Here is a 12,253-nt window from a genome sequence, read left to right as displayed (position 1 = left end):
CATCAAGTTCGGCCTTGGGGAAGAAGCTTGGTGTCAGGTCCAGCTCTCGTATCATAAGATCTTGATCCAGAGCATCATTAGTCAGGACTTCTGTCCCTTTCCTGCCCTGGGATGCTCCCAAGAGGCTTCGCTACTGTGGCTGACCACCCGATGAAGGTGTGTGGACGATTTGATGATGCTTCCATACTCTTCTGATTCCCCAGAATCTTTTGTTTTACAGGAAGAGAATCATCCCCCCCTGCTCTTTCTCCTTGTAAGAAGCGATAACCACGGTCATAAACACCACGCACACGTTCTCCACAAGCACGATCTTTACGTGTACAATCACTATGAGAGCTCCTCCCCCAACGTCTTTGCCAAGAACAGGCTCACAATTGCTGTGATCATGATCACGCTGATGTAGTGATAAAAGGTGTTCTATAGCATTATAGTGATTGCAAGTGTGGTAGTAATATTACATACCTGAAATGTAATGTATTTTCTTGGGAGAACGACTGTAGTACATACTGTACATTCTTGTCTTGGACATGAGGAAACAGTGACTGGCACGCCAGTTATGACTTACCACTAGAATGCTCATTACTGTAGTAAGTGCAAATATTTATTGAAGAGATGAAAATGGCAGAATTTTAAATTGTTCCAACACGGAGTACTTACCTCGAACTACTTTCTTAGGAGTATCTGGGATCTCCTCCCATCCGACCAGAATTTTTTGTAGTTTACCCTATTCCCATTCTCTATGCTGGGTAATCTCTGGCGAAGTAATACCCGCCCAGAGATGACCCGTGGTCAGAGAGCATGCTTTCTCAGGTCTCGCTCCTCAGTAAGTTTTTGGTCGCGTCAGCGTTAAAGTGCGACCCTTTGTGTCCCCGATCCGTTTGTGTCCCACGCGGTTCCCACGTGGTCCCTTGTGTGCTTCCCTTCCTTTCCCTCTGTGTTCCTGTGTCTCGCAGTATATTATTTGTTCGTTATGGAGCAGCCCCGTCGTTGCCCTGGGCCTATGGCCGGCAAATCGTGTGGTGATTTTCTCTCAAATCCCGAAGTTGACCCGCACTCCTTGTGTTTGTCGTGTAGGGGCAGTGTGTGTTCCCCTACAGCCACGTGTCCGGAGTGGGAGTCCTGGAATGAAGTGCAGTGGGTGCGTTACGGCACGAAAAAGAAGAAAGCCTCTCGACGGTCCCCGAGGAAGTCCAACGTCTCCGCCTCTCGCTTCGCCCGGCGTCCCGTCGGATAGAGCTTCTCTACCTTCTCCCCCTACCCAGAATAAGGGTCGAGGTAAGTCTGTTGCAGGGAAGCAGCTGGTGGCCCTTCCCCAGGAGTCTAAATTACCAGACAGTGGTATTGTGTCTTCTGTCCAGGCAAGTGGGGGGCCTGAGGGAGGGATGGGTGTGTTTTCGGGGGTCGGGGCCCTGGACAAAGAGGGCCCCGTATCTTCGGAAGATCCTATGTGGGGAAAGACGGCAGCAGCTTCTTCTCCCTCCTCTTGGGCGGGCTTTTCAGGTGCGTCAGCAGCCGAGGGTGACGCCGAGAAGGATGACTCTCCGCCATTAGACACCCTCGTGTGGGCGCCTCCCAAGACGCCCTTCAGATCACCCCACAAAATGGAAGAGGAGTTTGAGGCCTGGTTCCCCAATGAGGAGCTCCCCCGCTCCCCTCCAACACCATCAGCGTCGTTCCCAGCGGTTTTTATGGAGCCTGCGTCGTCGGCCGGGCCCCATACAGAACCGACAACGACACGACGGCTTTCGGACCCTTCAACGAGACCCTACAGATCCTCGGCTTCCTCGTTTGAGGCCTACTCTTACTCGTCAGATGAAGGAGCCCTGAGAGACTATAGTAGGCGACGGGATAGATCTCGCAGGAGACGATCACGTTCGCGATCGTCTTCAAGACCCCGCCACGTGTATAGACGTTCAAGGTCCCCCAGGAGGAAGTTCAGGAGAAGTCTTTCGCCGGAGGAAGAATGGGTGCGGGTTTCCATCCCACGTAGCCAACTCCTGGGGGCGGCAGTCGTCGCGGGCACCTCGGGATGGCTCCCTAGACCCCAATCACCAGTAGGATTCATCGACGGGAGCAGATTTGACCGGCAGAGGAGCTCGTTGCATCAGATGTCGAGGGACGGGCATAGGTCCGCGAAGGTTCCGACTCCACCCGCCCAGCGGGGAGAGTCGCCCCTTCGGTCTGGCAGCTGCGTCCCTCATTCAAGATCTCCAAGGAGACGTCCAGAACGGGAGAGGTTCGTTTCCTCGACGGGCAAGCCCGCGGACCCCTAGTCCTTCAGAAGAACGGAGACCTCCGTCCCAGCGGCGATGCCCGTCTTACGGCCTGTAGCGAGAGAATTGGACCACTCCAAGAGGATATCACCTCCTGGTAGGGCTCCCCCCGTCGGAGGTCCGCTGTCACGAGAACTAGGACCCCCCCGCGAACAAGAGAGAGGACGGGGAAGAAGGCTCTCCATCGTAGGTTTCCGCTTGCCGGAGAGTCATAGGCCTTATCCGACGACACCATAGGCTGGAGCCCTCGTCTGACGACTTCTGGCGCTCGAGCCTCAACAGGATGGTGGATGCCCCCATTCAACAGAAGCCCTCACTAGCGCTCCCAGTGGCTAGAGATGTGAAGCTGGGGTTTGCACATGTCAGCAAGGTAGTGGCTAACCATGCGGAGGCCCCCCAGGAGCCAGAGCGCCTCTAGGCTTCTCCAGGGCCTAAAGACTCAGTCGCGGTTCTACCTCCTGGAAGGCCACCGCGCTGGACCCTGCGCAGTAGAACCAGCAGTCGCCATCTTGGGGCAAGGCGCAGTAGAAGAGAGGGCGACCACAGCCCCGGTTTTTTTCTCCCCAGCGGAGACCGCCATGATGGAGGAGCAGTCCAGGGACCTGGTGCATGTGTCATTCTGGCTAGATTGGTGGGCCGCCATGCTGGTAGTTTTCCAGTCCTCGTACGACCTAGCGGTTCCAGAAAATCAGGCCCTGCTGAAAGAGCTGATTAGCTCGGGAGGTAATGCCCTGAAGTTCCTGTCCTATCAGTCAATTACGCAAACCGCTAACTGGATCCTGAGAAAAAGGGACACTGTACTCAACAAACTGTTAAGGCGGCTCCCCGACACAGAGAGGCCAGGTCCCTGAGGAGTCTTCCACTGTGGGGCGAGACTGTCTTCCCCCTCAAGGAAGTAGAAGAAGTGATGGAGAGGGTGAGGAAGTTAAAGGATGTGGGGGAACCGAGACCTCCTCCAGCAAGAAGACCCAACCATAGGAGACCTCCTTCGGACGTCCCTCTTCCTCTTCGCGCCTCACCTAACCAGCCCAGGAGTCCTGGCAGCAGTCTTCTCAGCCCTCCCGTAGGGGATCTGCAACCACGCAGTTAACATTTAGGCCCTCCTACTCGGCCTCCAGAAGAGGGCTTTCGGGCCGTGCCTCCCGAAGGAGATAGGGAGGGAGGCCCCCTACTCCTGCCGAAGCCTCAGGTGGGGAGGATGCCTCAAAAATTCTTGGCAAGCATGGCGGGACCACGGGTCGGATGCGTGGACCGTGACGGTCCTGAAGGAAGGATACAGGTTGCCCTTCTGGGCGGAACCCCCACCTCTGATACCAAATCTACAGGCGGAATGGTTGGCACCGAAAGACTCCCTGAGAAGGACAGCCCTGCAAGAAGAAGTCTCTGCTATGCTAGCGAAAGGGGCAATGGAGCCAGTCAAGAACCCAGGGCCAGGGTTCTACAGCAGACTCTTCCTGGTGGAGAAAGCGACAGGGGGATGGAGACCAGTCATAGACCTCTCAGCCCTCAACAAGTTCGTGCGCAAAACTGACTTCAAGATGGACACTCCGAAGTCGGTCCTAGCGGCCTTGAGGGAAGGAGACTTCATGATGATGATAGACCTCAAGGACGTATACTTCCAAATCCCTGTCCACCCCTCCAGCAGGAAGTATCTAAGAGTGAAATGGGGTACCCAAACGTTGCAGTTCAAGACCCTCTGCTTCGGTCTATCCACAGCCCCCCAGGTCTTCACGAGGATCTTCGCGACAGTCTCAGCCTGGGCACACGAACAGGGCATCCGCCTGATTCGGTACCTGGATGACTGGTTGTTGCTTTCAGACTCAAGGGAAATACTGTGGGGGCAAGGCGCAAAACTCCTGCAGTTCTGCAACGTCCTGGGTATCACCATCAACCTGGAAAATCCCAATTGATACCGTCCACCAGGATGACCTACCTCGGGATGGTCCTGGACTCCCGGTTGGCGAAAGCATTCCCTTCCGCGGAGAGACTAGACAACCTGAACCAGATCCTACGGCCCTTTCTGTCGGGTCAGCCCAGGAGGGCCAAGGACTGGCAGAGACTGATAGGTCAGCTCGTGTCATTGGAGAAGCTAGTCCCTCAGGGGAGACTCAAGCTCAGAGGAGTTCAGTGGATCCTGAAAGAAGCCTGGAACCAGAGAGACTCCCCTCACAAAGTAGTTCCAGTGACCACAGAAACGAAGGAGGTCCTCGAGTGGTGGATCGACACTTCGAACACCCTCAAGGGGATGCCCTTCGCGGCCGACCCTCCGGAGATGCTCCTCTTCACGGACGCCTCCAAGGAGGGTTGGGGTGCTCACCTCCTCGACAGTACAGCGAGAGGAAGGTGGGGACCCGAGGAGAAAAACCTGCACATCAATGTACTGGAAATGATGGCCGTGCAGAGGGTGTGTCTGGAGTTCGTCCAGGAGCTCCGGGGGAACACCGTGGCGTTGATGTGCGACAACGCCACTGTAGTAGCATACATAAAGAAGCAAGGAGGTCTAAAATCAAAGGAGTTGTGCGGTCTCACGTTGGAATTTCTGGAATGGGCCGAAAGGGAGCAGATCAAGATCTCGGCCAGGTTCATTCCAGGGAAAAGGAACGTCCTAGCCGATGGCCTCAGCAGAGTGGGTCAGGTAGTGGGGTCCGAGTGGTCCCTCCACCCAGAAGTGGCCATTACTCTGATCCAGAAGTGGGGTTCGCCGGTAATAAACCTCTTCGCCACGAGACTAAACGCACAGCTCCCCGTGTTTTGTTCTTCTGTGCCAGACCCGGGAGCAGCGTTCGAGGATGCCTTCCAGCATCCCTGGGACAATCTCGACGTGTACGCCTTCCCACCCTTCGGAATGCCCAGATAGGTTCTCAACAGGGTGAGGAGAGCGAGCAACCTGTGGGTGACTTTGGTAGCGCCCTGGTGGCCGGATAGAGGGTGGTTCGCAGACCTAAAGGAACTGGCGCGCCTTCGACCTTGGCCCATTCCGGACAGGTCAGACCTGCTCCGGCAACCACACTTTCAAAGGTTCCACGAGAACCCTCGGTCCCTCTGCCTTCACGTGTGGAGGTTATCGAGCGTCTCCTGAGGAAGGAAGGGTATTCGGCGAAGACGGCAACGAGGATGTCTTGTTACCTGATACGTTCTTCGGCCGCTGTGTACCAGGCAAAATGGGCTACCTTCACGAGGTGGTGCGCCGCTAAGAATATCAAGCCGTTGAGAGCCTCGGGCCCGGAGATAGCTGACTTCTTAGTCTATCTCAGGGACGAGGCAAGCATGTACATCCTAGCCATTAAAGGAGTTAGAGCAGCCCTAGGTCAAGTCTTTCTCCTGAAAGGCATCGACCTAGGTTCCTCCAGACACATCTCGATGCTCATCAAGAGCTTTGAGCAATCATGCCCTCCGCAAGAGGTTAGAGTGCCCCAGTGGGACGTGGCTAGGGTCCTGAAGATGCTGTCAAAGCCTCCCTTCGAACCCCTAAAGGACATACTAGACAGAGCTCACCCTCAAGACAGTTTTCCTGTTGGCACTAGCGTCGGAAAAACGGGTAGGGGAACTTCATGGACTTTCATACAAGGTGTCACACTCGAAGGGCTGGCGCGAAGCTACCTTCAAGTTCGTTCCATCCTTCGTGGCCAAGACCCAGAACCCAGCAGTCTGGGACCCCAAGTTTGAAGGATTCTCGGTGCCGGCAATCCCACGTTCAGACAACCCCAAGGACTTGCAGCTGTGCCCTGTCAGAGCAGTACGGAAGTACTTGGAGAGGACGGCCAGGTTGAGCCCCGAAGTCAAGAATCTGTTCGTTTCTTCAGGTTTGGTGAAGAAGCCGGTATCCAAGAACACGATCTCCTTCTGGTTACGGCAAGTGATCAGGAGAGCCTACAGTAGTGTAGGAATCCCTATTCCAGGAAAACCCAGGCCCCACGACATCAGAGGACTGAGTACCTCTCTGGCCTTTGAGAAGAACATGGCAGTCGACCAAATCCTGAGGGCTGGTACTTGGACCAACCAGTCGACCTTCACAGCTCACTACTTGAAGGAATGCTCGAGGAGGTCCTTGGAGGGGTTCTCCCTCGGTCCCGTCATTTCAGCGCTTCAGAAGATTTAAAGGAATAGCCCCAGGGAACCCACGGGCAGTAAGTCCAAGGGACACAGGTTCCTTTCCCTTACTCCCCCCCCCCCCCCCCCCCCCCCCCCGGTTACCTATTACCTTCCCTAAAAGGGACTCTGAAGGCCTTTAACTACCATGAAATTCACCGTCACTGAAGAAATACGCCTCCAAGGCGTCTTTTACAGAGGTAAGCTACTTAGACACTAAGTTAGTTTTTTGGGTAGTTTTCCCTATTTCGAGTGTTCTCCTTCAATGGGTCAGCGGAACCTAGCCCCCATTTAGGTTTCCCCTTTTTGCTTCCATCCTCCCAGTCTCTGAGCCCTGCAGTGCACTCCCACCTCCTAAGGTATAAGTCTCCTAAGAAAGTAGTTCGAGGTAAGTACTCCATGTTGGAACAAATCACAAATTTTAAGTAATTTGTATTTTTCCTAACAGTACTTACCTCGAACTACTTTCAGGTTATGGCCCACCCATCCTTCCCCGAGTGACTTACAGGACTTAATAGTGTGAGGACAACCTCTTTCCACCAAAACTTACTGAGGAGCGAGACCTGAGAAAGCATGCTCTCTGACCCCGGGTCATCTCTTGGCGCGTATCACTCCGCCAGAGATTACCCCGCATAGAGAACGGGAATAGGGTAAACTACACAAAATTCTGGTCGGATGGGAGGAAATCCCAGATACTCCTAAGAAAGTAGTTCGAGGTAAGTACTGTTAGGAAAAATACAAATTACTGTACTTAAAATTTGTGATATTTTAGAATTTTATGGGTATAGGTTGAGCTTCTGGAGAAAAATCAATATGAACATCAAGTGACTATCGAAATATTTTTTAGATTTCTTTTATTTAATTTTGATAAAAGCAATTGGCATTACATAATTCAAAAAATTGAGACATCACAGCTTTAAATGAAATTTAGATTGGAATCTTGTTTTTTAGTTCAGTGTACATGGAGTATAGAGATTCATATACTGTATAATATATGATATCTTATGTTTATATATTTTGTTTTAAATTTTTTGGATTTTATTCAATACATTTCAGGATGGCTTAATTTTAGTGGAAACAATATCTTTAGTTTTCGATAGTAGACAACACAATAGATAGTTAACTGGTCATAGTGCCAGCCAACCAACTCTTCTGATTTCTTGCAGCTACTTCGGTAAATTACACAAAAACCAAGGCTATCAACTGCTGAGAACCCAAGGTTCAAGAGTGTATGCATATGTTTCTGATTACCTTAGTTCATTTTTGCACAGAGGGCTGTGCATGGGATATCGTAGACAAGATTGAATTATAAGTAAGGGCTTTTCTTTTGGAATAAAGTTTTTTCTATGACATATTCGTATAGAAAAGGTTATTGAGATAATATATAGGGAATAAAAAAACATTGGAAAGCAGACAAAATGAATTTGTTCTGGCAAAGAAGAGGTTAAGGTCAAGTAAGTACAGTATGTTTAATTATTAAATGTATTCCATTTGGGATCAGAATATTTTTTTTTTCCCCATAATGTTCTGAGAGTGAGATTTTATGGCTCAGTGGTGTATTTCAACTATTTTTTAAGTGATTATGGTATAAGCTGTTTGATATTTGTAATTTATTGGCTGCAATGTGAAGTGGTTCACTCTCATAGGTACCTAAGATTACTTGCAGTCATGCTGTGCCAGTATGCAATTAGCCGTAAATATTCATGTCTTATCCCTTTTTTATTGTATAAATTTAAAAAAAATCCTATTGCCATGGAAATTAATAATTAGGTTGAGATTCAAAACGGGATTGTTTCTTTGGAAAGATTTGTAGAGTAACATCATCATAAGTAAAAATACAATACAGTAGTTTAATGGTTATATATTTTATGGCTCATTTCAGTTGGCTTGGAAGGAGCATCTTTTCAGAGTCGAATGCCATCTGACAAGTTAACCACCTTAGAAGGCTCTCTCTTCTCGGACATAGTGAAAAGTCCACCAGCAACTCACACCCTTTTTCTTCACATCAGAAATAGAATAGTAGGTTTTTGGTGATATGTTTTCAAGGTTGCTAATCAAGGTGGTTATTCTGAATTTAAATATCCAGTACAGTAATACCTCTTTATAAGTTTAATTTGTTCTTGCAGCATGCTTGTATTCTAAAACAATTTTTTCTATAAGAAATAAAGTAAATTCACTTTATTCATTCCACAAGTTCATAAATACACATAGATACTCATTATAAAGGTTTGTCATGGGATTTATGGATGAAATTATAATCTTTAACATCAGAAATAAATATAAAATGATAATTGTTCCGTCACTAATACAAACCTTTTCGCTCTATTAGGAAATATACTTTCGGCAAAGTTGAAATACTAGCCATGACTTTTAGTGAAGTATAATTACCCCACCGCTAGTTAGCAGGGTTTAAGGTTTAGTACCTGCTACCATTCTCACACACACGTTCTATCATCACTTGCTTTTGGCTCGGAGTGAGGACGTTCCGTCGTCTCTCCCACATTATCAAACTGGCCTTAATGACTTTCTTCGTTCTTGAGTCGTCCTGCATACAGTCTTTCTGCTTGTAAGAGACTCCTGGTATTGATTGTTGGGAGTAAACATCCTCCCAGAAGGGGGAGATTGGTAGGTGGCGGAGAGGTCTAAAGTATTCTTTTCCTTCAAAGTTTTCCTCGAAGGTGAAGAAACCTCGACTTTCTTTGCTGTCGGTTTGTAGTTATCTACTGGTAGCGGGGCCGCTGGCTCGCTCACAAACCACTTAGATACCTGCTGTCAGTGAGGATGGGATTCCTCTTTTACTAGGATATTTGGCAGTTTTCTGATGCATTCTTTCTCTTTTTGCAGTATGTTCACGACTTTAGGTGTGAATATTTTGGACTTTAAGGATGCCTGCAGAAATACTGAAGTATCCTAGAATGTTGCCTAAGACCTACAGCAGTTTTATGAGTGCTTTAGAGATGGATCCTCATCAGTCGTGCCCTTCCTGTAGGGGACATTCCTGTAGTCAGGCTTCACCTTGTGATGGGAGTCGGGGGTGGTCATTCTCCCAGTGGGAGAAGTGTGGCACGAGGAGGAAGTCGAAAATGTATTCATCGTCTTCAAGGTCTTCCTTGAAGTCTAAGAAGGTCTGGCTTCTTTCTTCCAACCCTGATATGCTTCCTTCTGACTCTTCTCCTTTGGCTTCCACCGATGGCCAATCGAGCAACAGTTGTGACCTATTGACCTTACGGCAACCCCAGGGGCGAGGGGGCCCTCCTGTTTCCCCAAGTGAAATGGTGGAGCCTCTGTCTGTGTGATTACGTTTGCTTTTTCTGTGGCCCCCTTCGGTATCCAGGGTTCCCTTTCGGAGAAGTTGCAGCAAGCTCTGTCATCAAGACAGCAGCAGGAGGGTCCTTCTTCCCAGGATATTGGCTCAATGGTGTCTCCAGGGAAGTCTCCAGTCATCCCCCTGCTGTCTTTGGAGTCTTCAGAGGGAGATTTGCTTCTCAGGCGTCTTTCCCGAGGGAAAAAATTTTCTTCACCCACCTAGAGGACATCTAAGCAAGTGCCTGACCATCACTCTCCCAGGAGGTCTGCTTCAGAGTGCTCAGTCTCTTCAGTGGGTGCTTGCTGGCTATTGCACAACCTCTGCTAGATCCCTCCTCTATGGAGGGGGATCGTAGGCTAGCCTCTTGTAGGCAAACCCACTCTTCACCACCTTCGGCGGGATCATGCAAGGACGACTTAACCTCTTCCAGAAGTCTCTCTTCCAGACGCACCTCTTCCAAACGAGCCTCGCCACCGCAGTCCTCAACCAATCGTACCACAATCATGTGAGCCTCAACTACTAGTGGATCTGCCAGAAGTGCCTCACACTCCAGATGCATCTCAGCTTCCAGCGCCTCTCAGCTTCCAGCGCCTCTCCTGAACATACCTCAACCACCAAACGCGCTTCTACAGAGAGCTATACTTCTGGACACTCCTTACCTCACCATGCCTCGATATCTAGATGTGCTTCACATGCGGGTTCCACTTCTGGATATGCCATGTCCTTTTGTGCCTCATCTCAACGTGCCTTAACCCGACACGCCTTTTCCACTAAGTGAATATGTGATGGGATTCTTCTTTTCAAAGACACGCTTTGTCTGCATGCTCCTCTTCCAAACGTGTATCTAAACAAGCATCACTTAAATGCGCATCTCATGACCATCATAAGCATTCTCATTCTGAGCGTGCTAGACGAAGCGATTCTGAACTGGCTAGATGTGTTTTACCTGAACACTCTGGGCGCTTCATCCAACCGAGTGCAACGAAGTGATCATGACCCTTTAAAGAGGTCTCCTTCAGGTAGGTATTCGAAAGACCATTAGAAACGGGCTACTTGCCTGTCCCCGGAACTCTCACAACATTCGACTTCTGAACACGCTAAACGCGCCGTACATGAACGTGATCTGGAAATTTTTCATTGGAACTTTCGTCGTCTGAGGAAGGTCCCCATCACAGAATCATGCCAACATGACAGAAGTCTTCTAAGTCTGTCAAGTGTCCCTCCCCTAATGCATCCCCACCCCCAGAGCCTAGATCTTTCAGACCAGCTTCAAAATTTTACTCCAGGCATGTCTATCAACATTTGGTTACCATTTATTGGGACACCAGAATACGTAATAGGAAGAAGGTTCAGGACACGCCTGTAAGAGGAGACACTCTTGTTAGGACCCATATTGGGTCTCTCCCTCTGAGAGAGATATCCCGGGTGGATAACTACCATCTTGTTCTGATAGAGTTTGATTCTGACCACTCCCCATCGCCTAAAAGAGAAAGGTGATGGATGACCTGCTCAGACCATGGACGTATCCAAAGAATGCAAGGGTCCATCAAGTCACCTATCTCCCCTAGCGGCAGCATCCTGCCGCAAGGAGAGTAAGAACTGGAAGATGGTCAGTAAGTTATCCCATCCCATATCCAAAGATGCAGAAGTGCATCCTTGTCTCGCAAACTAAAAAACCCAGTAAAGATTCCTTTTCTGTTCTTCCTGTGTCTCAGTCATCTGGTAGGTTGGTGGGGAGAAACATCATTATTGACGACGATCTCTCGTGACCAATCTAGGACCGTCCCTGAGAGAGATCAAAAGGGACGCTGTATTTTTGTAGTCTTATTACTAATGGTACAGACCTGGTATTTATGATTTTTTAAAAACCTTTTATGGTGATTTTAAAGATGCACAGTGCTGTAATCATATATCCAAAACACAGAAATAAATTAGATACAACTTTCTGTACATGTAGTAAGGAATTATTGTAATACAATACAATAATGCCTCACAACATGAAATTAATTTGTTCTGGAGTGGCTTTCGTTTTGTGAAAATTACGTGTTATGAGTCACATTTTACATGTAAATCACCTATTTCATTCCAATACTTACAAAAACACCACATTAAATTTTGTAATAAAGCTACAGTATAACCACAGTGAAATACTGTACAGCCAAATACATTTGAAACATTCATTATACCTAAACTAATTATCAATACCTGTAAGTTAAGTAGTTATTAGAACATAATGCAATAATAAATGGAAAATAGTGCAATGCTGTACATATGCAAAATATACAGTACCATATGAACTGTTTTATTAGTTACCCTTACTATGGAGAGATACTTTTTCTATTGTGTAAACAATCCATTTTCTTCATATTTTTAATGGGTGACTTTTATTCTTGGCCTGGTTGGCAAATTTTTTTATGAAAAATTTTTTGCAATGCGAGTCATTAAAATCTTCGCATCTCGTTTGGCAGCGTGAAATTTTCGTAAGCAGATTCTTTTGTGAAGAGCGTTATGACAGTATTGTAAACCTAAACACTTACCATAATCATAGTGACATGAAAAAAGTTGGAATGTAATCGGACTGTAC

General features: G+C 48.4%; 1 protein-coding gene across 1 annotated transcript in view; it reads left to right on the top strand.

Moving 5' to 3' along the window:
* Positions 1–12,253, top strand: part of LOC137622980 (lysine-specific histone demethylase 1A-like) — a 101,454-nt gene that overhangs the window by 18,295 nt on the left and 70,906 nt on the right. The window contains exon 3 of the mRNA XM_068353591.1: positions 8,245–8,381. Within this exon, the coding sequence (XP_068209692.1) occupies positions 8,245–8,381 (137 nt within the window). The remainder of the gene's footprint in view (positions 1–8,244; positions 8,382–12,253) is intronic.

Source organism: Palaemon carinicauda, chromosome 30, assembly GCF_036898095.1.
Source record: "Palaemon carinicauda isolate YSFRI2023 chromosome 30, ASM3689809v2, whole genome shotgun sequence".
Taxonomy (NCBI): Eukaryota; Metazoa; Arthropoda; class Malacostraca; order Decapoda; family Palaemonidae; genus Palaemon; species Palaemon carinicauda.
Note: the sequence above shows the minus strand (reverse complement) of the source record. Positions and strands in the feature narration are given on the sequence as shown.